The sequence below is a fragment of the Hippichthys cyanospilos genome, chromosome 2 (genome assembly GCF_059441005.1).
Source record: "Hippichthys cyanospilos isolate Australia breed blue-spotted pipefish chromosome 2, RoL_Hcya_1.0, whole genome shotgun sequence".
In the NCBI taxonomy this organism is placed as follows: Eukaryota; Metazoa; Chordata; class Actinopteri; order Syngnathiformes; family Syngnathidae; genus Hippichthys; species Hippichthys cyanospilos.
This window is the reverse complement of record NC_142370.1, coordinates 12,671,548-12,698,852: the sequence shown is the minus strand read 5'-3', so window position 1 is coordinate 12,698,852 and position 27,305 is coordinate 12,671,548. Positions and strand designations below refer to the sequence as shown.

Sequence of the window (27,305 nt, the reverse complement as noted above, 5' to 3'; positions counted from 1 at the left end):
TCTTTAAATAAGCTTTATGAGGAACCAAAAAAGTCAGCAAGAAGTCACAAGTAGAGGAGCATTAGAAATTTATTGGCAAGCCAAAAGATAAAATTGCCTCAAATATACAAACACCAGATAGAAAGCTTGAATATATACAATTAACCTTTATTAAATTATACAACTTATTTTCAGATAGCGAGAGGTGATCATTTCTTTTATTTTGTTGATAAAATAGCATAATTCCCCTCAGTCGCTGTGCCAGAATTAAATATATTATTGCTGTAATTTGCTAGCTAAAAGTTGTGTTTGTATAGATTCTTAGTCATCCACAAAGGCTGAATCTAAGCAACTGGACACAGCATTTTTTTTTCTTTGCTTTCCCAAAAACGACTAAGGCACTTATGCTACTAAGCCAATTATTTTTCAAATATCAACAGCACTGTCACTGCAGTCTGAACATGCTAAGAGAAATAAATACAAAATATATCAAAAGTGCAACTGTCTGAACGAGTGAGAATAAAAGACAAGTAGCAGAGATATTACACAACGGCTATTTCAACATATACAAATTGTCAGGTGCCTGGCATAACTGCCCGGGTATCCACTGTCAAATTAACCAATTGGATCGGACTATTCTCAAATGTTTCCCAATTAAATTTGAAATTTAGCTGGATTGTGATGTCACTGTGACAAATTTATACTCATCATTTTGTCAAAACGTCAGAGCTTTTACTGAAAAACGTGAAAACTCAATTTTTTAAAAAGAAATGTGTACGTACTATCAGTTTTGAGTCAATCCAGTTGTCGTACAAAGATTTGAATTTAGAGTATATTCGTACATGAAAGGTAAAAGGAAAAACCTATTTACATAAAGTCGGTTGACTTGTCTTGCAAAATTCCCATTTATCATGCAATCAGTCAAAAAAAAAAAAAAACTGGTGAAATTATTACCTACAGCCTTGTGTTTACGACTTATTTTTTTTTGTGCTGTTAAAACCGAAAATATAGTGCTGCTTTCAAGTTTGAGAGCCCAAACATTGGACAATTTCACAGAACTCCTTTTGCATTGGGCAATTTCACAAAACTCCTTTTGCATTGGACAACTTTGATTTGGACCTTATGTCTGATTGATACAGTATTTACTGTGACATAGGACATGAGTTCCTTGACCCTGAAGGCCTGAACCCCAATGATTTCTGGACAGCTGCGATAGGGTTGCCGAACACCAAAGTCTCCGAGATGTATAATGTCTCTGGACCCCAAATGTTTTTTTTTTTTTCCCTTTTTGGACATCTAAATAATGGTTTATGGATATCTAAGATAAAGTTTCTGGATCCAAAGAGGTTCCTGGGCTCCAAAGGCTCTACATTGTGTAATATCTCTTGACCACAATACTTGGGGGGGGGGGGGGGGGGGGGGGGGGGTTAGGGTTAGGGTTAAGGTTAAGGTTTCTGGTTCCTGGAATCCAAAGACTCGGGGAATTCTTAGGTTTCTGGACACTGACATTTAATAAAGGGTTACCAAAGCTCTCTGAAGCTTAATGTTTTTTAGTTTTGGATCTTTTTTTTTTTTTTTTTGACATCTAGTGCAAGTTTTTTAGAGCGAAAAGGTTACGGGACAGATAACACCAAAGAGTTTGGGACATCTGAGGTTTTTGAATCCTAATGGCTCCTGGTCCAGAAAGGCTACCAGAACTCAAAGAATAGAGGCTGTCTAAGGAGTATTAGACCACAAACACTACAGGACTGAAAGATTAAACACTTCACTGATTGTCTACATGTGCTGTGCAATTAAATGGCAATCAGTCCAGTTTGTACCTGCCCAGTCAGCTACAAAACACTCAAAAGAGTATAAGTTCTACTGAAAACAAATTTGGATAACTTTTCTCTAAGGGAAATGTTTTGAGGCTGTGTAATTTATCTTGGAGACGCCGCTTTACTTACATGAAATATTATCCTGACGGTTTTGCATCCCTCATTGCATCGTGAAAGCTTTTTACATGCATGTAAGTAAATAAATACATTTTATTGCTATTAAATGGAAACTTGGAATTGTGCTTCTTCTTTCAAGGGTGGAATTCCTTATGCATTTCCTTCCATAGCAACTTCTCTTCACTTCTGTGCATGTACAATTGTTAAGAGTTGGAAAGAGGACAGCCGAGTAACCCCAGATCAAAGTTCAAGCTCAAGGAAGAAATTAGCGAATTCCCAGAGTAAGAGCACAAGGTCGAAAACCCCTTCTGAAGCTACGAATGACAGACCTCTGGCTGCTACTGCAACATGTCCTGCAATACAAAATCCCAAACTAATCAGATCTGAAACAAAATGTATTGTCCATAACAAGATTATTATGAACAACCTAATCATTTAAAAAAAAAAGGTCAATTAAACCACAGATATATTCTCCAAAAACATGGACAGAAAATTGTTGTTTTTCATACGGACAGCCCAATAGATGCTCAATCCATTTGTATAAAATCCTACCAATAATTTAATGATTCAGGAGATACTGTACTCAAAGAAATTGGCTGCCATCAGCGCCATGCCGTCATCCTACCTCGTCAGAGTCGTCGTGAAAGTCTATCTTTCCGTTGGCAATGTGATTGGTGTCAAGCTGGTCGTCCAGTGGGTTATCCGCGCCTTCCGCCGCATCTTCGTTGAAGTTTTGTTGCAGCACAGAGTATCTGTGGACCAGGAACCTGTGGGGAACACAGCATTATTATTCTTAAAATTTGAGGGACCAAAAACTAACATTTATTAATAGACCTACATAGGACTGATTGGTAGTCAGTCAAGACAGTCAACAAATGAGGGGACTGGTCTCCAGCTAATTTCATTGAACAATTGGCTGGTCGTCAGTCAATGTCAGGGAACCAGGGTTATAATAGTTTTGCATTTTTCATTCCAGTTTTTATTAGTTATGATCATTACCACTTTTTTTTTTAAACAAGTACTGATACCACTAATACTTTTGATACACAAAATCCCCCTTCCCCTATAAAAGAAACTCCAAATACTGTATAGCATTTTTCCTTAAGAGTCCATTAAATCAATGGCTTTTTTCCATTCTTTTAAACTGTTCATTTAACACTGTTATTGAAAAATTGCTCCAAGAGAGCGACTCATACTAGTATCAGCAACCATCACGAGTACAGATAGCTTGAAGTAAGCATAGACGACGGCTCGATATCGATACTTAGTATCATTACTTTCCCAATCCATAGTTTTTATTTTATTTTGACCATTGAGTTTTCAACTCAGTTGGAGTAAGTTTGCTATTGTTTTCAATCCTATGTTTTAGCTTGTTTTTTTATCTTTTTTTTGTATAGTGTATTTATAGGGTGCAAGATGGAAAAAAAGGTTACGTATTGTGTAACAACGTAAACTACAAATGTCAAATGGCAGTATTTGTCTCTTCCTTCTTTTAAACATGTGTAAAGCAATAGCCAAATAAATACAGTACATTTGAAATGAATCCAGAAGGCTCATGTGATGTTTTTATTTAAATCTCATCCATAGACTTTTTCTCTACCCACTCCTACTGATTTTATATTTCAAATATGTCATACAAACACACTTATGGTACACTACTCCCATTTTCATTTGTAGAGTTAACTGGGAGTAAAAGAGCCACTCTAACCTTCCACCGCAGACATATTTCTTGATGAAGAGAACTCCGGCAGCAACACTCAGTAGCAAGATTATTATTGTCATCACGATGGCTACAGATTTTGTTGCGTGGCCTTCAGCCTGTAAATGAACACAACAGAAAATTGGTCTCTTAGTCCAACATACCAGTTGACATCCTTAAAAAAAAAGTAAAAATGTGGGGGAATAAAGACAACAGAAAAAATGAACGCAACAGAGGGGGGTAGCATGTGTACTGACTTGCATCGCCGGGCTCAGTAGATCGCTAACACACCTCTCACTCAGGTCAATCTCTTTGCGTTTAGGAATCGTACCTCCCTCACATTTATCACCAGGAATTTTCCTGTAGCTGTGGGGAGACAGTTGATTTACCCATTCAATGCCATTGGCAGCAAAATAGGTCCAAAATACAGTACATATTTATTGGGCTGGCAATACTTGTTAAGTTAAAATGCCATTAGATGTACAGTGTGTGTGTGTGTATGTGTATGTATATATATATATATATATATATATATATATATATATATATATATATATATATATATATATATATATATATATATATATATATATATATATATATATATATATATATATATATATATATATATATATTTAATATGGTGTATTAAACTGTGCATTAGACTGAATAAGATCACAAAGTATTGGGTGAGAGAAACTGAACAAAACATATAATTTAAAAAAAAAAAAGTAAAAACTCACTATATTTCACAATATTTATTTATTTAACAATATAAACCATTACAAGAAGTCAAGAATTTTAATGTAACTGTCAGGCAGTAACCCTCCATGGTCAAATATGGTCAAGTTCATACTTTTTCGCAAATTGTTACAATTGGCCTGTCCCCACTCTCTAGTATTTTTAAATGTTATAAAAGGGGAATTCAACAACACAAAAAACATTTCCAATACTATGTGCTAAAAAGCCTCACAAGTTTATTCACGATAATTTGATTAATAGTGTTCGTGGTATTTTAATTATGATGCAGAATTCACCCTTTTAAAAATTTTTTTTTTAGCAATCTCAGAGGGTGTCCATTTTGTTACTTGATGTCAACTGAAAATGAAATAACAGCTGCTCAAGCTCCAGGTCATGAATGTCAAATGACCAACTCAGAAAATAGGTGAGTCATGATTGGTCGTTACCTAATCCCAAACGACGGGGATGTCATTTTCAATCAACAGCAAGTTGCAAAATGGTCGCCCTCTGAGATGTGGGAGCTACAAATCAGACTATTGTTTTTGTACTAGTGGGGCCACATAAGAATTAGTATCGTCAAGAAAAAGTTTGGATCGACTTCTCCTTTAATAATACTGTATGTAGAAATAGAGATATAAGAATATGTGGAAAAACATGAACTTGACTATATTTGGACATGTAGCGCCCTCACTTATACAACCCCACCTTTGGCGAACAGAATAAATCCAAATGTATGGATCAAATTAGTAGTGCATAAAGTGCAAAAAGAACTAGATGTTCCTGTATTTCTTTGCTATCTGAAAGAAAGTTTAGTGAAGTTTTTACCCCTCTGTGCGCAGTTGCTCCTCTCGGCCATGCAAACAGAACTCCAGCACTGTGCCTTTTAGGTCCGGCTGCTCCTCACACTCGGAGCTATTCTCTTTGCGGTAAAATCCAAAGTCACTGCATAAAAAAAAATGTCTGTCACCAAAGTGGCCTTGATTTATAATGATTTACAGTTTGTAATAATGTGTTGGGTGACTATTTTGGATTTTTGGTGCGCAGCGATGGAGGTACGAGCACAAGTATCAGATGTTGGTGTATCTAGTTCCTTTTGAAAGAGAGGATTTCTTGATAAAGAAAATAAAAACACACACTAACAGACAAGTTTAGGCAATCTAAGTATTTTTCAGGCCAAAAACATGAACCTCAAAGTTATTGATTGAACAAACAAACTAATCGTTATATCTTCGATCTTACCATAAGAAATCGTCCAAAGTGCACGGGCAAGGCTTCGGCTGCGTGCTGACCAAATAATCTCGTCCGTTCCAGCAAACGGAATCCTTGCGGAGACGCCGGAACGTTTCCTTGTAGCCCAAGATGCAGCCGTCGTTGGGGTCGCTGACATTATCCGAGTGCGCCAACCACTGTACGTAATCAGAATCCATACCTACAGAAAAGGTCAGTTTACCTTTAGTCCAATAATACATAAAGTGGCATATGGGCTCCCATTCCCTTTTTGTGGCCTTTTTGAGGTGTTTCTGAGAGGGCTGGAATGGATTAATGGCAGTTTAATTAAAACTGATTTTGTACATTTAAACTGAGTAGTCTAAGTTAAAAGCTTGGTCAAAGAACAACCTTAATTAAAATTCCAAACATCTAAGTGAAGGTACATACATCTTAATGTTTAACTGAAAAAGACTAAATAAACGGATTATCCGTTTGAGCCTTCTTGAGCGCGTCATTGTCAGTATCCATCAAGTGGAAACATTTCAATTTTAAAAGTTTTAAACATAATTCAAGTTCTCACATTCTTTATTCAGAAAATATTAATGTTTTACGACTGAAAAGGGCTAAATAAGCTATAACTTACTGCCACTAATATTTGGTTTCATTATATTATATCCTACAATTGATGTATCCCATTAATGAAATAAATGAACATAAAATAAAATGCATTTTAGGGAGCCGAGGAGTGATAATGTAAATACTGAGTAGGCACGCCAAACTCCTTTATTGTTCCCACTCACAGTCTCTATCAAGGAGCTCCCGGAAGTCAATGGTGGTGGAGATCCAGTGCTGGCTGAGGATGCTGGTTTTGTAGCCCCAGATGCTGACATTCATAGAGCGGGCGCCCGGTTCTGACACTAGGCCCGTGAAGAAGATTGGGTCTTCAGTGAATGTGTACGTGTGCCAGCATTGTCCTTCGTCCGTGGAGAACCTGCAACATAAACAAGTAACTTCCAAATTTAGTCTGAGGGGAGTCCTTCCTAATTTTTGACAAATATGTTGACAAAAGATGACAAAGTCATAATTTTACCTGCCGAGAACTCAGTGTTTCTGATTGTGACATAGTAGTTAGGTTAGTCTGCTATCTGTTCTAAGTTAGGTCAATATAATGGCACGAATTGCGGCTTGTCCTGTCAAATATGAGGGTGAAAAATGCCATCACAGAAGTTGGGCACATTTTGACACCTCATTCAGATGAACGTCATATTTGTACGTATGGTATAAACTCGAGGTGCAACGATTAGTCAACAACTAATCAAATTAATATATAATCATTTTGGATAAATGAATAATCATTTAGAGCAGTGGTTCTGAAATTTCTGTACCTCTGGGTATAGGCAAAAGCCCTTCAGGGATTGAAAGAGATATTAACAGGGATTCCGCAGGTATCAGCTAAAATTATGCTAAATTATGTTATAGTGACTCCTTTGCAAAACACTTTACTTTCAGCCCAAAATATTTTGTTAGGGATGTTGGTTAGTGGGTGCTTTGCAGAAAAAAAAAAAAAAATCACAGCAAAAAGAACCAGAACCACTGGTTTAAAGAAGGTGCTTGATTGAACATGCTCCTATCAGTTAACAGTCTCAGATTCTTGAAGTTCACTATGAAAGGAAACTTCTTTCCATCTATCCAATCATCCATCCATCCATCCATCCATTCGTCATCTTGACTGCTTTTCCTCACGATGGTCACGAGCGTGAAAGAGCAATCAATTTAAATTAATGCCCTGTTCTTGAATATCAGGAGGGAAATAAAACATTGTTTTTGATTAATGGACAAAACAATCATCAGGTTACATAATAGTTACAGCTCTAGGATAAACAGAATAGTAGTCATGGTAGTTAATAGAAAAAGGGTCACAATCATAAAAAAAAGTTTGCTATCAACAGCACTTTCCCTTTGATTTAAGGGGTCACAAAAGTATGAAAAATTGGCGTCAAAGTCGCTGTAATGGGTGTTTCTTAGTATCTTCATTCAAGTCACACATACTGTATATTTTGTGGCTCTTGAAAGATCAGTAAATATGTTCTAAAAACTGCAGGCAACACTTTGCGTATAATGTCGTCATGTTGGGATGTCACCACAATTGTTTTATTGTGCTAAAGCACTGATCATGTAAAAGAAAATTCTTTAAAATCACTGCACTAGTACTATCATGTACATATTTGTTTTGGTGATACAGTATATCCACTTTTTTCCTCCTCAGAGTCTGGACTGTCTGACAACATTTCCTCGTCCCAACACCGTAGCTCCGCCCACAAGTACTACGTACTTGATCTTGTCGACTGGTACATCGGGGCTGTGCTCCACTGCCACAAGCAGTCCACCAGAATCCAAAATGGCATAATGATGCGGCCCCTCCAGAGCCTTCATCCATGTGTAGCCTCCGTCGTCAGATACAAACACATCAGGAGTCATCCCAGAGACGGTGTCGCCGACACTCCCTGCAAAGATCCGTGCATAAACGTCCAATCAAGCATCAGGTTCCAGATACGTGTCATAAAAACGGATATTAAAATGTGATTACCATGAGCTAATATTAAGCCTACAGCATTTGGTTCACTCAGTGGCAACATGGGGACGTTAACCCTCATACCAATGCTGTAAGACGCGTGGATGTGGAAACCGCACTGCTCAAAAAGAGACAAAGTAGCATTTAGTACATATGCAGTGCAAAAACCAGTCCAGCATAAGCACTGAAATTAGATCAAACACTAATGACATTATGTACAGACAAGCTAGACAAATTTGATAATGGAACATAGGGGACCTTTTGTGAATAAAGGACAATATCACTTTGTACTTGTAGTAGTTTTTTGCAGAGGATAAAGATTAATTAAAGGCCAATGAGTATTCTTATATGCTCTGTCTTTGTGACGCATATTACATCGTCTTATAGTCAAACCTCAGTTGTTTAATCGTTTATAATTACAATTGTGATGCTGGTTTCTTTAGCTTATCTATGGCCTTTTGCATTGTGTTAGTTGTTTAATTTCCCTTGCTATAATTTGCTGCTCACCTCTTTTGAGTTTTGGGAAGTTTGGTCACACATGGTGTTGGCAGGCTTCTGCAAGGGATTCCACTCCCCTCCCATGTCACGAGTCACCACAGTTTTCACAAAATTGTCTGCAACAACACAAGAGCATTTATTTTATTCACTTAATTACTTCCTTATGACTGGGCCCTAGGCCTTTAAACATGTTCTCATGTCTCTCGATCCATATTTTCCACTTCCGTTATTAAAAAAAGAAAATTGCAAATTCATCTAAATCAAATGTTGTGATTTTTTTTCCCCTTATGGGATATATTTGATCAAAGATGATATAAAACAAACTTTAAAATGATTTCCATTCCCGCCTGCAGAAAATTGCATCAACGTGTACACAAATTAGAGCAATAATTATTTTTTGGTTACTTACAGAAAAATATATGCTCACTCGGGGGGTCTTTGAACAAAATCACAGACATCCATATACATTTATTGAGTTTTAAAAATTTTGCATACACTACCTGGTAATGTCAAACCCAATTAAACCGAATGTCGAGCGCCTCTAAATTCTATAGAAAAACAGCTTTTTCCAGGGGGTAATAGTTGAAAAATTACAACTATAATTATAATTATAACTTAGAATTTTTATTTTGGCTTTAACCACGGGTACTAAACTATTTAACCTGCAGCTGAATGAGTTAATTAACTTGCCAGTTTCTCAATTGGAAGCACCTGTGGCTGAAGCCAAACCATGGCAGGGTTTTTACTTTCTGGACCTGATTTTCCCATCTCTGGCATTCAGGGTGTTTCCAAACCTACTGAATCTTCGCAGATGTAGTTAATCTATCAACTACAAGAGCTACCGGAAGTAACGTTATAAGAGCTAAAAACAGGCCAGCCCACAGAGATTTTGCACGGAAACTCAGTGGTGAGCAAAGTTTTTGAATTGGAGGAGACTTTGACGTGCATGAGCTAACAGAAGCCTCACAACCTTCACAGAGGATGATTCTAACAGCAGAGGGCACAGTCAAAATTGTATTTCATGATTACGCTGCTGTATATCTACTAATCTGTATTGATAGTTATGCTTTGTAAAGCGGTTCTAGAGGTCTCAGAAAAACATCAATCATAGAGTGTTTAAGTGGCCCACATCTAAAGTAAGGAGGAAAAACTGTTTTAATGTTTTTTGTCTAAAAGGCGCCCTTGTCCATATATCATCTGTAGATATGCACACTTTTAACTATGACATAATATTTTGCGGACACTGTCAAGCTTCCTGTCGAGACCCATTTTTAAAAACCACCGCTCTAAGGCACATGAGCACACTTACTTTCATCCAGGACACTGGTAGTAAAAACTCCCCGGAGGGAGGTGATGTTGGTGAAGTCAGTCTCGCCCCCTGTAGTGGTATAAAGGTGGCGCTCCAGTGACTTGGAGAAGACTGTGCCTCGATCATCTGACACGTAAATCGTGCCAATGCCATCATCTGAGGAAGCATATGAAGATAGAATCACATGTTTTCAAGATAAAGGGATAAAATCACTGGACCCACCTTCTTCGTCATCAACATGCATGAAGACCATTTCATTGCTTGCTCCCAAAATGGAGTAAAACTGCTTGGGACCGATGGCCGGCAACTGGGCCATGTTCCAAGAGGTGCCGTGATCCACCGACACGTGGATCCTTCTCTCTGTTGCCTGCAAAGTAGTAGAGTAATAGAAATTCCACACCTGAGGATGGCACAACATCTCTTCAGTCAAAAACAGTTTGTGATAAATCCACTTTTTAGGGTATCAACATGTGTGTATCCTAGTGAAAAAGCAATGCAATTTCTGTGTCCCTGGATACAGTGGTATGAAAAAGTTTGGGCACCCCTGATCATTTTCAAGATTTTCGTTTATAAATCATTGGTGGTTCGGATCATCAATTTCAGAAATCGTAGATCCCAAATATCACAGTGTTTATCTGCTATGTGAAATATTTTACTGGAATTGCTGATCCGAACCAAAGGAAAATCTTGAAAATGATCAGGGGTGCCCAAACGTTTTCATAACACTGTGGATTAGATGTTATGAAAATGGACTTTGGTAAATGGACTTTGACTTATATAGCGCCTTTCTACCTTGGGTACTCAAAGCGCTTTACACTAACTAGTCATTTACCTACAGTACTGATTAGGAGCAACTGGGGGTTCAGTGTCTTGCTCAAGGACACTTCAACCTTTTCTTGATGGTCGGTGGATTGAGCCCACAGCCTCTCAGCTGGGAGACGACCACTCTACCACCGAGCCATGCTGCCCCAAAGAGAGCCTACTGCCATTTATTGGCAAATTACAATTAAGACAATCCAAATAAAAGTGAATGAATTCATTTTGCTTGTGTAAATCTAGCAGTGCAAATCCAAAAGCAACACATTTTGTCACCTTCAGTTCAGGTCAGCCATAGTCATGTTGTGTTATCTGGTAGTTCCTTGGCACCCTTTGTATACAGACATTACCAAGTCTTCTATTGTTCGCTCAGTAGTTTCTCAAAAATGTGCACACAGCACCAGTTTAACCAATAAACAGAATCGAGTGGACATGTCAGTCATAAGAGAATGCACAAAAATGTCTGAAAGACCTGTGCCCAAAATTTAACAGGAAATCGGACATTTTCAAACTGTTTCAAACTGCCTGTTGAGGCTAACTCCTTTTAAAGAATTACCCCAATGAGCCAAGTTGAAGGCTGCTCAGCTATGGAAAAATGGGTATTAAATTGAAATTGGTATAATTTCATAAGTTTCAGAAAAATATTGAACATTATTTTCCAAATTAAAAGTAGATCAGCCAATGTTTTTCGATTTAAACACATAACATATTCAGTCGACTTTCATGAAGACAATGAAAATAAGATATTTTTTACTGCTGAGAGGTTGAAATCAGACCATTTGGACTTGTAAGTTAAAAAATGGCACTAAATGATCAATCCGTCATCAAATTAGCTATCGATTATATTGAATAATGATGGCGATTCCACATTAAAAAAAATGATACTGGATCTCACTGGGACATAATGATGCATCTGTTGAGTGTCCAGTTCATGTTGCCTCTCCTTTTCTTTTTTAATTCAAAAAGAGCATGCTTCCTTTGCCAAAAACCCACCTTGCCTGTCATCACAGAAGCAAACAAGAAACGACCGCCGAGGCCAAAGGAGTAGATCTGGCTGGCAACGGACTTGATTGTTTGCCCCATATTGGTCGCCCTCATCAGCTCCAGCTCTCCACGGGCGTCTGAATAACACAAAAGGTCAAATTGGGCATGAAAGCTGCACGCTAGTAACATTTGCTATTAGTGAGGCATTTATGAAGTGTTTAATCATTGACAGTTTGGAATGCTTACTGCAGGATCCATTTTGATTGGTTGAAAAAAAGATGGTGTTCTTCGCTCCCCTGAAATGAAAGTAGAAATCGCCTTTTAATTAGGCACAATGAACAGACAGGGGTTCAGCAATAATAGAACAATGGCCCTAGGTTTTTTTTACAGGTAGATGGCTAGAACATGCCCGTGAGCTACAAAATGCCCCATTTCTAAATATTTGTTTTTGATTATAGTCATTTTACTTTGCCCGACCTAAAATGCGTGCTTGAAATCCGAGATACTTGTCTATCAATGTTACTAGGGCAACAGGCAAACATACATGGAAGTGCCTCCAGAACAACAAGTCATGTCTGCTTGCCAAGCGGCTTTTTACAGCAAAGGTGGAGCAACAAGGAAATGACCCAGGAGAATTGGTGTAAACTTGTTTGTCTCGTGCTAGTACTGAGTCATCAAGTTGGATTAAATAGGGCATGATATCAACAGCTCAGTGAAATGAAAACTGTGCAAGATAGAGAAAAGATTAGCACTTTGGAACACTTATCTAAATGAACAGAAAATTAAAGTTAACACACTATGCATGATTTTTCAATGCGACGTCCCAGTAATTTGAGTGCATTCAAACAACCAAATCACAAGTGTGAGTACTTTTGGTAACTAGGTTTTTTTTGTTTTCATTTTACACATGTTTAAAATAAAAAACATCATATTTATTTTTGTACTATTATGTATTTACAATATTTACTTATTTACTCCTAAAGGAGACATCTCAAGCATAGTTTCTGCTATTTACGCATGACAACTTCCCTGAGCAACGTTTCAACAGATAATGCTGATAACACTGTTACCTTAAGTTTACTAAGTCAGTAGCCTTGCTAACATTTTCAATTAACCGTGTTTCAACCAACATATATTAGCTGAGAAACTCTGTGTTAGGGCATGATTTGGAAAATTCACCAAATTGTGCATCACAGTCCAACAAAACTCAGAACGGCTCTGTCAAAAACATGGAAAACAGGCAGTTGAATAAAAATTCTGCTTTGTCTAGTCCCGTAAATTGAATGCTTATGAATGCTTTAGATGTCTGTGTGGAGTGGTCATTGAGTGCAATTCTTAACTGCGAGTACACTTCTCACTTGGTTTTGCTTCTCCACGCCGCTTTTAATTGTTTAAGTAAAAACCGCCTGTCACACTTAAACTGGGATGTTTGATCATCCTAGGTTACAGTAAAGTGTCAGTGCACATACAGTATTTGTTGGTCAAGTGTGCGTTCACAGCATTTTGTGCTAGCATTTTATTTCGTAGTATGATAGCTTATTATACAGATTATCCCCATTCCGGAGGTGCATTGAATAATATGACATCTGAATTGACATGTTTCTGTAACATGGGTTGATGAATGTATACATTTCATCTATTCTGTTGATGCTTTGTTGATCTTTTGTCTGTGTATTCTGTGACTTCAAGAAATTAAAGAAACCAATGTGTGTTCTTTATGTGTTCTCATTGCCACTGCACATTTTAACTAAGAGATTATATCACCTCTTTCTTTAATCTTCATCTTTAATTTGAACACTTTTCTACTATTTTGTGTCATGTAAAATTATTACCAAGCCCACTTAAGAGGAAATTCATTTACTCGCATTGTTTGCAGTTCAATTCATGGTATGTCTACTATAAAAGTGACGCTTATTGATAGGAGGCAGCTGTCTCACCATTTCACCAAACAGGCCATATTGTGGATCTTTCTCCAATTGTAGCCAAAATCATCTGTCAACCATAGCTCTTTCTGAGGACAAAAAAAAAAAAAAGCTGAACGGTTGTGCGGGTACGCATTTAACTACACAGAATTGAACCTGAACAAACTAGGACATTGTTAATAAATGTACTTTGTGTCAACACTTAAGTGATTATTGACAAGAGGGAGTTATTGCCACAATAAAAACCCAAGAGGAAGAAGGGAAGTCTGGCGGCCCAAATTAAACACACTTTAGGGCATTTTTAATTCATGCATGTGTCATAATATAGCCTGCGTTTTTTTTTTGTTTTTTTTTAACAATTTAAACATATGTCAGGTTTACATAATATATCGCCTTTAAACCTGGCAATATTGTCTGCTTACTTTGCTGCCGAGGCCCAAAAGCATACTGGTATTCTCTGGATTGTACATGATGGACGAGATGGGGTTGAAAGGCAGCTCCAGTTGGGTGAAACTCTTTCCAAAGTCGCTTGAGACAAAAATTTGAGAGCGATGACCACCAATTACCTCGCCGGTCAAGATTACCTAGCACAGAGCAGGACAAAATCCAGACTGATAAAACCCAAAAGAGTTCACACTGGGAAACAACACGTGCACTTCACTCACTTTCCCAGAATTCTCTGGGCCAGTAGCGATGCCAAACTCTGAACGGATGAAGGTGTTGTTGATGAGGTTGGTGACATCCATGAAGGATTTACCATAGTCCTCGCTGGAAGAAATCAAGTCATCGTCAAATCAGAGAGCAACTCATCATGTCTGACATAAAATGTGAAAGCGCTACAAATACCTTCGATACAGTTTAGACTGTTTTAGATTGAGGATGAAGAAGGGAACTTGATATGTGGTCAAAGCTAGGATGACCTGCCACATGAAGGAAACATATAGCATGGATTAGGGATTGATAGGTCAATATGGTTGAATCGATATTGATTCCTCACATTCATTCAATATAAAATCAACCAAAATATCAATGTAGCTCCACATTTGGACGATGGTTGAATTAACATTGATATATTGTCAGTTATGGTTAAAACCTAACGTTGATTCGACATGCAGGTCACCAACCACCTTTGTATGATTTCGAGGAAATTCAAAGAATATAGCCTTATTGAGTAAATTCAGCTCAGCAAAGCATTGCTTTTACTGCCTTGCACCATTCCAGCCCTAAGCCCTGAGCAACTGTAATGTTATGTTCAGGCGACAACAAGCGGCAAAATAGCTGCCATTAGATGGATGAAAATGTGTGGCTTTTGCTGCTTAATTCACATTCCACAAACGCAATATTTATCAGAATGGTATCTGACATTACACTTACCCCTGTGCCATCTCCGACCCAGGCCAGTGACACAGATCCACTCAGGTCAATGAACGTATGCTAGAGAGAAAGAAAAAAAAGCATACTGTCAAAACAACTCACAATAAAGATTGAATTCATAGGAATAGGCTTGCACTTTTTGCTGTGAAAAGCCTCACAAAAACCTGGTATTTATTTATTTAAATGGACAAAGAGGCACTTTTTTAATGCTGACACAGAAAAGAGGTTTGTAAATTGTTCATTCGGAACAGCTACAAACCATGTTATACAGAAAAATCTCACTACCGGTAATTTGATTATTTTCACATCTCAGTAATTTGTTTATTTTATTTGTCTGATTGGAAATATTTGTTTGTTTAGTTGAACAGGTTGTTAGTCATATTAATAGGCAGTCTTGCAGTCAAAAAAAAAGCAAAAACCACATTAAGAAAAACAACACACAAACACAACCCAAATCTTATGAACAAAAAAAGTTAGAAAAGTAAATCACAAAATGAGCAAAAACAAAAACACTTCAAGAAATATGTAATTACATCAAAAACAAATTACAAAAGACAAAACACAACCGTAGAATTTGGAATGTTTGAATGTGTTTTTATTTCATTTTTAATTTGTAGTTGTGATTTGTAACATGTTTTTGGAAAACTGCAGTTTTTGGTGCATTTTTTGGTGATTGTTTTCATTTGATTATTTGTTTCATCTTCTGTTATGTGATCATGTAAAGTTGTTCAGGTGAGGCAAGGCAACCTTTAATCAATTATTGTAATTTGGTATATGTCAAAGGTTTGCTCTCATGGATGAATGAGCTTTTTTTTCATGTTTAAATGTGAGCCACGAGTGTTGCATGTCTTCAAAGAGGAAAAAAAAAAACCTAACAACTTGCACGATGTCGGTCACAAGTCCTTGTGCTTCTCCCCACTCAGTTTAAAGCAGGCATCATGTACCTCACAAGGAACACAAGAAGCCAAAAAATCCCCCAAAATTAGTTTTCAATTTTAAAAAGGTTGGTGAGCACAGTCTTAGCGCAAAACACGCTAAAGAACGTGGAAGACGTTAAACCGGTTGAGAGCAGTGCAGCGAGTATAGCGAACTATGCTTTCTCAACATTCAACGGTTACGACTCAATGGTTGAAATAAACTTCAACAAAAAGAAAAGATAGAAAAGGCAGATGTGTTGCACACAAACAGGCTGCTCCTTGCATAATGAATCCTTGGAACATTATTGCTAGTCAAGAGAACCTGGGAGTTCGAATGGGGCCATTTAGCCCACAACACAAGAGGAAGTTTTAAATGACAACAAGCAAATGTTTTGTGTCCATGCCATGGAATCACTGCCACATTATTATTGTTGCGATCTTGATCGCAAGCTTTTGTGGAAGATTCCCATACATGACATATTTTCGCACATAACAGACCTGAATGACCTAGACGTGGGGACGTTCGTATGACAAAAAGAGAGGGGTTTCTTGTAGTCACGCTACGTATATGGCTGAGATCCAGATACAGCATATTAACTCAGAGGTTCTCAAAGAGGGTATCCCTGTGGGTGCACGAAGACACTCCTGGGGTAGGTGAGATTCTAAAAAGGTTTCTGCATAAATCAGCAAATCTAAATTCAATGCTTTTTAATGCCCTGACACGAACATGTTTTTTTCTTTTCAAATTAAGAGCAAATTAATTGGAATAACGCAAAATGTTGCTATAGTAACTCTTTTTCAAAACATTGTATGGCTTTATTTTGATCATTTTCTTTACTATGTATATGAGCTATCTTCTGGAGTTTATTAATAAAATACACCCTCCCAGAGATATCACTACAAATTAAGTTCAAAAGTTTGATAAATTTGACACGGATACCACAGCACTGTTTGTTTTTTCTTTTTTTTATCCAAACCCTACTTTTTGGATGTTAGGCTGTTACTCTTGTTAGGTGGCCGAAAAACGTATTTTACAGAGTTAACGTCTTTTTTTTTTTTTTTTTTAAGAGTACCACAACTCTTAACTTAGTAACTTAGTGGATTGGTATACTAAAATGTGTTGCAGTACCAATTTTTTTTATTTCATGCATACACCTGCACACCAGCCACCATCCATTTTAAGACTAAATAGTGTAACTGTATCTTAACTACTATTTAACATGTTTTACTTTATCTATATGGGTCAATATGTCAAAACATTGATAATAAATCTAACCGATACTGTTCAATGCCTGCATTCCTGGCACCATTTCAAGGATCAATTATTGTGCAACGGACTGTACATGGTTATTTATGTAAGAATAGAACTGATATATATATATATATATATATATATATATATATATATATATATATATATATATATATATATATATATATATATATATATATATATATATATATATATATGCATCCATTTTCTAGAGCTGCTTATTCTCACAAGGGTTGCAGGTTTGCTGGTGCTTATCCCTGCTGGCTTTGGGCAGTGGGCAGGGGACACCTCAAATGGTTGCCAGCCAATTGCAGGGAACACAGAGACCAACAACCATTCACACATCCACCCACACCTAAGGACAAATTTGTATGTCCAATTCAACTGCAGTGCATGTTTTTGGGGTGTGGGAGGAAGCTGGAGAACCCACACAGGCTCAGGGAGAAAATGCAAAATGCACACGGGAAGGCCGGAGCCAGGTGGAGAACCCACATAGGCTCAGGGAGAACATACAAACTGCACACGGGAAGGCCGGAGCCAGGTGGATTTCAACAGTGTGCTAATAACTGCAGTTTTTAAACACACACACACACACACACACACACACACACACACACACACACACACACACATATATATATATATATATATATATATATATATATATATATATATATATATATATATATATATATATATATATATATATATATATATATATATACAGTATATGTGTGTGTGTGTGTGTGTGTTGTTGTTGTCTCACTGATGATTTTGTACTTGCAATGTAGTCATCATTTTAGTGTAACTGGATTTTAGCTTCAATTTATAACATTTTTCTGGATAAATAATACAGTATAATTTCTAATGGTGGTATCTATCTTTCCTGTTCAGCCACCATTTTAGTGTATGCAACTGGACTATAACTCCCATTTTACAAATTTTACTGTACTGAGAAAGTACGAATTGTCGCAATACCGATATTTTGTTAACACTAACTGTTCAGTACTTCGACATAACACGTTAATGATATGTTGTACTACGCAATTCGTTCTACACCTGAAATATATAACTTCAGAGCCAATTAGTGCACCTGCCTACCTGGGAAGTCCAGACGGTAACCGGAGAACGGCTGGTAACTTACACTGTGCGTGTTGTTGTTCAACTTGTCCTCATATCCTTTAAGAGCGTCGCAGGACGTGTCCGGCTCGGTGCTCCGCTTCTTCACGATGTGACGCCAAGCACCTTCCACGGAGCTCTTGGCTGGGTTCGATTCTCGAAAAAAAGCCTGTCTGGACACTTTGTCGAGGTCCAGGAGAAAATCAGAACCGGCTGTTATAGTTAAGAGGGAAAACAGCAGGTAGCAGCATAGCGAAAGTCCCATCCTATAGCTAAAACATATATAACTAAAAAAAAAAAAAAACAAATTAAAAAAAACCTAAAATAGTTTGGAAAAAATAATCAAAATGTAGCCTATATTCAAGACTGATATAATTGAAGGTCGTTCTGGGCTTTAGTGGTGCGGAGGACATCAGCAAAACACTAACGCAGCAGACAGCGATAATTTTCCGTTTTATCCAGATCTAAATCTCAAACATAATGCTACAAAATAATTGACGTTTTAGCTGAAAGCCAAAGACTAATGGTCCACTTGACACTAAGCGCGTTGGCATTACAGTGCCTTTTGGCTCCGTGCAGCCTCACATCGAGGAGCGATGACGCAATTGGTTTACGTTTCATGTAACTCCACCCATTTTCTCAATTTCATTGGTTGTGTTCTAGTAAGGGCGGTGCCAAAGCAAGGAGGAAACAACGGATAAGGCTGTAAAGCATCCACCCATGGTAGGTTGAGAGCAAAGCCGTCAGGTGTAGAAAAGACACTAACCTTTTAAATATTTAAAAAAAACAAAAAGATTTTCCCTCAACCTATGACTATTGGTCATTGTACTCTCGTTGTAAATTTGATTCTGATTTCAAGGACGCATTGTGATAGTGATATGATGCATGAGTTGTTAGCACATACGCAATAGTCAGACATGATTTGGGGGGTTTGAATCGGAACTGAGCTTTAGCCTTTTCTTTTTCGTCTTTCTTTTCTTTCTGTTTCTTTCAATTTTATTCCCTTTGTTTTGTTTTGCAGGCACTCCAGATTTCTTCCAGCAACATATGTGTTGGGTTGGTCGAAGACTAAACTTGCCAGAGTTAACTAAAGTATTGTGTCCTCTTAACGATTTTGGATAACTAAGCATGCCCCGGTTCACATTGACTTAGGTACTTTTATTACAGAGGTCATTTTTTTTCTGTGTGTGTGTGAGGGGAGTAATGGAAACCATTCTGGTTTCAAATTTCAGATAAGGAAAAAAACAATTTAGTATAATTTCGAACTGAATGCACGTCCCCGGTTGTGTGTGTTTGTCATTAAAAGATGTGCATGTGACGAAGGCCAGAGCCCAGAGTTTTCATGCAAACACATGACTACTGGTCACATGTGTCAGGGCAACAAACTCTTGATATTCTCTGCTTCAGATGGTAAGCAAGTTATTAATTAAATCGATAATATAAATGTAATAAGTCATTTTTTTGTGTCTGATATTTCAGTGTAAGGCCATCTTAAATGTGCCTCAGAGGATCACTGCAAGTAATTGTCAAGGAAATGAGGAGCAGATCATGTGCTCTCTTGCCAAGTTATTTGATTATGCTCTTGTTTACTTGTCCAAAACCAGTTCAACACGTTTCCAGCATGCACAGCAGTGACAAAATTAAAAAGTGGCAAAACAAGTTTGCAGAATTTTAAGGCATTCAAAAACCCAAAGGACGAATTGAATGCCTTGCATTTCACTGGAGTTTGTCTTACAGTAGTTGTGTTGTACTAATACAGATACTGTACATTTGATCAAATCAACTTCATTTTTAAAGCCCTGTATCACCACAGTCTCAGAGTGCCACACAGGTGAAAAAGAAATCACAGATAGTATCATACACACCATTCCAAATAATATACAATAGTGTTCGTTGTTAGACATGGGAAGTCCAGAAAACAATATGTTACAGTTGTCAAGGCAGGACATAGCAAATGCTTGAATTAATGTTTCAGCATCTCTAGGAGACAGAATTGGGCGAATATTGGCGATATTGCAAAGGTGAAAGAACACAGTTCTCATAATGTTTTTAACATGCATTTGAAAAGAGAGAGTTGAGTCGAACATCATGCCGAGGTTTTTTGCTGAGTCACTTTGGGCAATAATACAACTTTCCAAAATCAAAGTGGTATTCTTAAACAAGTGGCGATGATGAGCCGGGCCAATAATTAACATCTCTGTTTTACTGGGGTTGAGAAGCAGAAAATATATTTACGTATAATATCACCAAGCGGGAGCACGTAGATGTTGAACACTACGGGACCAAGTACTGATCCCTGCGAGACACCAAACGTAATGGTAAAAGATTCAGCATTGCTTTGAGAAACATGTTAAGACGTTCTATAAGTATGTGATGATCAATGGTGTCAAAAGCAGCACTAAGGTCAAGTAATAATAATATTAATGAGGTGTCGGCTTTTCTGCAGTAACCAGGCATAAGAGGCACACACTCCAGGGATACTAAATCAGACTGGGAGACGGTTATTAAGTTTTTATCAGCCTGACTGTCCACTCTAACATCAGAAATCACATTACTCGAGTGGGCTTTTGGCACTGAGACCATTATTGTGTCCCTTAATAACTGAATCCTCTGGGTAAAAATTGCATTAAATCGTGCGCTGAATGGGAGGAGCTATGAGGGGTCTGCAGCTGTTGTGTTAGCTTAGCTACCATAATAAATAAATAAATATTTAGGTCTGTATTTATTAAGACCAATCGTTCTGGAGAAATAATTTGTTTTAGCTAAACTAAGAGCCTCTTTATATTTACAGTATATAGATTCATCCAGTTACAAACTTTTGTAACATCATGTAACATTCATATCATTGCTCAGGTTTAGCATCATCAACAGCTGATGCTTGCAATGTGAATGTCCAACTTATTCATAAATTATTTTATGGAATTGGACTGAAAGGCTTATGATCGTAGCTTGCAAGCTAATGACCTGTCATTCCAAATCCACATATTTTAAAAATCATTAATATAAACTATAACTATTGGTCCGTCACAAAGTTATCACGAGGTTAACTGCCACATAACCACAACAATGAATAAGTAAACAATAAATAATATAGAAATCTTTATTTGTGATGAACTAATCTTTATTTGTTAATAGGATTCCACTTCAGCGTTTATGTGAGCATCAAGACCAATTCAAAGGGAAGGTTTTTTTTTTCCAATTCAACTGCAGTGTTTGTTTTTACTAGGGGTCCAAACTGTTAAGAAGCTTCCCAAAATGACGCGATTTCCCAAGCAATTGGCCCTAAATGTCCACAAACGCCCCAAAAAAAGCTTTATTTGAGCATCACTGAAAATGTGCATACATTTGCCTTTAGATTAAAGCCTGAGAAGCCTTTAAAAGTTCATGTTTGCCGTCACATCGCGCCAGTCTGCTTAGTTGACTCACTTTCCCGAGTAGCCGGGCGTGACGTCACATTAATAGATAGATAGATAGATAGATAGATACTTTATTCATCCCCGTAGGGAAATTCACATTTCCAGCAGTATCCTCAAGTCGAGATATAAAATATGAGAAATAAAATACACAAGATACACATAAGTCCAGTACAGAAGTATACTTAAGGTGCTTGTTAACAGTGTAAACAGAATAGTGTGAATCGTTGGAGTCTAGTGCAAGTATAATTAAGGTGCTTGTATAAAGTGAATAGTGCAGTGCAGAGTATGAGGTTTTGAGTTTAATGTGAGCTTTTACTGCCCCGGGTGGAGTTGAAGAGCCTCATGGCATGGGGGAGGAATGATCTCCTCAGCCTGTCCGTGGAGCAGGACAGTGACAGCAATCTGTCACTGAAGCAGCTCCTCTGTCTGTGGATGATGCTGTGTAGTGGATGCGTTGGATTGTCCATGATTGATAGCAGCTTGTTTAGCATTTGCATATTCAACTAAAATCCAAAGGATCAGAAGTTGTATTCAAAATTCTGTACTTTCCACTCGCAGGTTTTCAATTCGTAAACTCGACACAATTTAGACTCGTACTCATCCTAAACAATTCAAATTCAACACAATTTAGAGTCGTACTCATACGAATGGTTCGACACGCATACGTCTTTTTGACAGCGACTGCCCTTTTTTAACATAGCTGTCCAGCTAGGTTGCCCCAGCCAATTACATTGCGGCGGAGAGTTTTCTGTTTTGAACTCTAGTGGGATACATAACGCCAACTTTCTTGGGTGCCTTGAAACTAACTTCCGTATGCGTCACGGGTCACGTGTTCACTACTCTGCATCTGGTTGAAGTTGAAGGAAAGTTTTGACAAGCCCACAAGAAACGCAATCGGAACTAGAGCTAAACTTTAGTGACAAAAAAAGTCACAGCAACCATTTCAGCTGGGGAAACGATGGACTCTCTTGCACAGGTAACAACAACACCAAACATTGTAATTACAGCGAACACGCCTTTAAAGTGAGCGAGGAAGTTCTCCACTTTTTTCAAACACATGTCTCTATCCTTCATCTTTTAGAAAGTGTTTTCTTCAGGGTTTACTCTCGACTTGGGTCCCCTCAAAGAGCCGTTGGCGTTTATCCGGTTGCTCGAATGGGTAAGTTTGGTCGTCGCCATATGGCGAAATGAACCGTCTCGTGATTCATAGCGTTAAAACGAGCTCGCAAATCAATTCCTCTGCTCCTCTCGTGACCACGAAAATGAATGTGAAGCCATTTCACGATATGAAAACACTAAAAAAGTAGGACTGGTATGACGTTTTTATCTTGTCTAAGGATGTCAATGATGCCACGCGCTAATTAGCTGGCTAAACGTCTGTTAGCATGCTGAGCTCAAAAGCGAACGATAGCACGCGAATTGTTACATATTGCTTGAAGTCAGTGTTTAATCAAAACCTGTCTAGCAACAAGCCAATTAAACCAATTCTTGCGGAAATGCGTGCAATCAAACATTGTTTACAGATGACCACCGCTGTTCGCGACGAATGTGTACCTTCCACGCCCGCGAATAACGCGGTTAAGCGTATAATCAACGCCCAGTTTGAAAAGAATTGCTAAAAGATCAATGCAAATAAAATAGATATTTATGTATACAACTTGCTGAATTAGGAATCGCCTAATAAATGTGATTTGCTATTTGTAAAGGCTGCAATTTGACTGATCAGCACATGGGTTCCTGTCGCACTAGGTGCATGAAATTTTTATTGATTTTTTTTTATCTCATGAGGCTTTCAGGTGAATATCTAACATTTTTGATATGTTGTTTCTTGTGTTGTAAGTAGGGGTGTGTTGAAGGGTGTGTGTCTGATTATGATTGCAGGTGTTTACAATATTTGCCTTTGCCACAACTGGAGGCTACAGTGGTACAACCAGCATCAATATACTCTGCTCTGGTAGCAAGATTCAAGAAATCCATGCAGCCTTCAACTACCCCTTCAAGTGAGCACAACTTATCGTCCTGTCAACCGCCAGTAGTATAATAGTAATAATAGTTCATATGACATCACTATTGGGTGAATTTATCTGCTCAATTCTTCCACTTAGACAATATTATTCAGAATAACACGTTTAGACTCATTAATGGGAACAGAACTGTATTACTGCAAAGAAAAGCTTTGACTTCACTACCACTTTGACCTTTTATTTTTATCTGTTAAATTTGTTACATTTCATTTTATGTTCCAGGAGATTTTTGTCACATAAAATTAGTGTCTTGAACAATTAAATTAATATGGTATGCATATAAAATGTGTTTGTGTTCTCACCAGTGTTTCTTTTCCATTTTTCGTAGGTTGATGGAACATCCTTATAATGTTCCCACCTGTGTTGACAACAAGACACTGGTGCACTACCTAACTGGAGACTATACGTCGTCAGCGCAGTTTTACGTGTGCATCGGAGTGTTGGCGTTTTTGTACAGCACCGCCTCCCTCATCATCTATTTGGGCTTCCAGCATCTATACAGAGGATCTAGCCGGGGCCCGATTCTAGTATGTTTTTCCTGGGTTCAATTTCTACATTTTCACTGATTGATCAACCTTCAGCCAGTCATAACTCGTTTCAATCAAACCTTAATTAACTGCACAGATATTTTGATTAACCGCCATCAATTTTCTATAGCGCTTATCTCATTACAATTGTGAGTCATCGATGTCAAACCAGAAGTTAAGCAATGTCTTAGGTCGATTAGAAACGCTAATTAATCAAGATGAAGGGGACATATTGTGTAGGAGTGACCCACCAATGGTCAACTTCAACAACCTAGTCAATTTCAAGTTTTCTCAACTTGTCACTCTTTCCACATTTTACGCTTCAGCTTTTTTCCAGAACTGATTATTTTCACGCAATGCTGACATGACTTTTGAAGGGATTTTTTTTAACAAAATAATTAAAAACAATCTTTAGTGCCTAATGCAACATTAGCACGGAAACAAGCCAGAAAAACGCTGGCATTAGATGGCCAGTGTGAAAGAGCTTTCACAGAGCAGTGTAAATGAAATGTAGGCCCTTCTTGACAACTGAAGGCATCAAGCTGCACTTCAAGTTTATTAGGGCACTTACTCAGAGCATGACTATATCTATGCAGCATATTACTGTAGAAAATATTAGGGAAAACTTAAGGGTCATCATAATGTTATATTTATATGTGTACATAAGTTCACACACTGGGAAGTTGGAGATTTTTCTGTCCATTTGGAAAATGTACAGTGGCATGTAAATGTAAAATAATTGTACTATCACCAAGACGATCTTAATTATTATTGTCCTCGTATGAGATCACAGATGCTAAAAAAAAAACAAAAACAAAACATAGATATACATGGATCGCGTTGCAATTTTTATTTTGAATTTCAAAAAATTTTGAATCTGAGCTGTGAGTTTCTACTGAGTAAACATTGTAACAGCAATAACCAAAGTCAATGTTTGTTCCTAATGTACATAAAATAACAAGATCTACGGTATGACTGTCATACTATAGATTTAGTAGTAGTGGAACACTAAGGATGTTTTTCGGTTGGCATTTGCATTCTATAGTCTCATTTTATCATAATATCAAGCGTCTCTGGAATGCATGAGTGTGGCATTGTTTATAGCCATGCAAACCGATTAAATACTTTCTTTGTTTGTAAAAGGATCTGCTGTTGACTGCGGCCTTTGCATTTATGTGGCTGGCTTCCTCCTCTGCTTGGGCCAAAGGCTTGTCCGACGTGAAGTGGGCCACCAGCCCTTCAACTATTCTGACATTTCTCACTATGTGCAAGGACGGCAACACCAAGTGCACCGCTGGGGCAACGCCTCACGTGGGCCGACTCAACGCATCTGTGGTAAGTTCGCATCCTTTTAAATATACTGCATACCAATACTTGAAAGTTTGTATGTGATAGGCTTGTAATTGTCTCTCTTACCACACAAAAGGGACCAAAGTGATACGTACCACTTCTGTCTTGGGGAGCCACTTATTTACAGTACAAAGTACAGAATACGTGTTTATGAATCCTATGCTACTCATACAATGACTGTGCATACTTGTAACAAAGACCCCAATAAAGCAAAACTCAACAAAGTTGAGTTATGTTTCATTCAGTTCCTTTTCCTGTGTTTGCACAGATTTTTGGTTTCCTTAATGTCATCTTGTGGGGTGGCAACTGCTGGTTCATTTACAAGGAAACTCCTTTCCACAAGTCGGCCCAACCGCCTGCTGCGGATGCTGAGGGTGGTGCCCGACCATCGTAACACCTCAACCTGTAATTAATTGACTGGGCGGTATGGCTGCTTGTCACAAAGTGTGACGGAACAGCTGCAGATTAGAAGGAATGCTAAATGTTCACACTGCAGGTTCAATTGCTCCATTGCCAATCACTGCCTACAATCAATTTTGCTCACTTGTCACGATGGCCAAACTTTGACATGTGTGTCTTTGAAAAAGATGGTATAGGGCAGACTAAACCTTTTGAATTAAATGTTGTCCACCTATCCAGGAAAGCTATTTCTGACTGGGGCTCATCGCCAACTTTTCTTGTTTTTTTTTTTTTGTTTTGTTTGTATTTTTGTTTTTTTTCCCCTCCCTAATTGTCTAAAGGGGCGTTATAGTGTACTTTTGTTGTGTGGTGTAAATGCAGCCTTTCAGACTGCACTGTTTTCAGGATTAACACAAACCTTTTGTTTTAGTTTATTAATTTAGTATACAATATTTAAATTCCAACTGAGGCCCATATTTCATTTGCTTGTGCATTTGTGAACCCTAATTAAAAAAAAGATTTTCTAAAAATAATATTGGTGCTGCACTTAGATTGCTCTCAAATTGCCCAAAAATTCTTTAAAGAATTACGCTAGCCATTTTGTCAAAAATGGGTTCAGTTGGTGAGCAAAATACAAATCAAAACATGTAAATGCATTTTTTTGTAGTTACATTCTCACATCACTCCGTACCACATCACTCACCTACATTAATAATGATTAATGATTTAAATTTGATCTTTTTTTTAAAATACATTGTTTACACATGAAACTGTTAGAGATTATTTGTCTCATCTCTTGGTATTGTTGTGAAAATATGACTTGGCATCATGAAGGTCCAATAGAATTTCAGTGATTTAATAAAGTCGTCTGACCTCTGTGCTTTATTGTACTGTGCGATCCATGTTGTCAACTGGCTTTGTACTCCCTAAATTCTGCACAACAAAATGTTTATTGTAAATATCTGCTTAATCAATAAAGCCTTGTGGTGTCCGTTGTTGTTTAATTAATAAGCCACGTCTTGAATGTCAACTAGAACAAGAGCACACAAGTAGAATGACCTGTCTTCCAAATGTTATTTTTCTACTGAATGACATTTCTGTGCATATGGTGCATTAATGACATACTGTATGTGTTACTATGGCAAACCTGTACACTAGTTAACATGTTTTCTAGTGGAGCAGTACATGCTTGCGAGTTAGAATTTTATGTCAATACTAATAGTTACTTGTCAATGCTGCTATA

The 27,305-nt window shown here is 37.6% G+C and overlaps 2 protein-coding genes across 2 annotated transcripts; one reads left to right on the top strand and one right to left on the bottom strand.

Moving 5' to 3' along the window:
• Positions 1–51: 51 nt before the first annotated feature.
• sort1b (sortilin 1b) lies at positions 52–18,905 on the bottom strand. The gene is made up of 20 exons (XM_088407729.1): positions 18,372–18,905; positions 15,038–15,097; positions 14,510–14,583; positions 14,329–14,431; positions 14,086–14,247; positions 13,679–13,752; positions 11,988–12,037; positions 11,751–11,878; positions 10,164–10,308; positions 9,942–10,097; positions 8,642–8,748; positions 8,150–8,252; positions 7,895–8,066; positions 6,363–6,553; positions 5,593–5,782; positions 5,179–5,295; positions 3,870–3,978; positions 3,622–3,731; positions 2,539–2,680; positions 52–2,266 (listed from the first exon to the last, which is right to left on the bottom strand). Exons 1-20 carry the CDS (start codon positions 18,609–18,611, stop codon positions 2,252–2,254), a joined length of 2,448 nt encoding a protein of 815 aa, XP_088263855.1. The 5' UTR covers positions 18,612–18,905; the 3' UTR covers positions 52–2,251.
• Positions 18,906–22,523: 3,618 nt separating this feature from the next.
• sypl2b (synaptophysin-like 2b) lies at positions 22,524–27,053 on the top strand. The gene is made up of 6 exons (XM_088407754.1): positions 22,524–22,738; positions 22,844–22,921; positions 23,644–23,762; positions 24,115–24,313; positions 25,457–25,648; positions 25,932–27,053. Exons 1-6 carry the CDS (start codon positions 22,721–22,723, stop codon positions 26,055–26,057), a joined length of 732 nt encoding a protein of 243 aa, XP_088263880.1. The 5' UTR covers positions 22,524–22,720; the 3' UTR covers positions 26,058–27,053.
• Positions 27,054–27,305: the final 252 nt, after the last annotated feature.

Bases quoted from the DNA above. Each gene is read 5' to 3' on its own strand.
- sort1b (XM_088407729.1), bottom strand. From the start codon at position 18,611: ATGGGACTTTCGCTATGCTGCTACCTGCTGTTTTCCCTCTTAACTATA. The intron at 8,749-9,941 runs GTAAGTGTGCTC...GTGTTGTTGCAG, and splicing joins TACCAGTGTCCTGGATGAAA to ACAATTTTGTGAAAACTGTG. The intron at 3,979-5,178 runs GTAAAAACTTCA...GTCTCCCCACAG, and splicing joins GAGCAACTGCGCACAGAGGG to CTACAGGAAAATTCCTGGTG.
- sypl2b (XM_088407754.1), top strand. The intron at 24,314-25,456 runs GTATGTTTTTCC...TGTTTGTAAAAG, and splicing joins CTAGCCGGGGCCCGATTCTA to GATCTGCTGTTGACTGCGGC. The intron at 25,649-25,931 runs GTAAGTTCGCAT...GTGTTTGCACAG, and splicing joins GCCGACTCAACGCATCTGTG to ATTTTTGGTTTCCTTAATGT.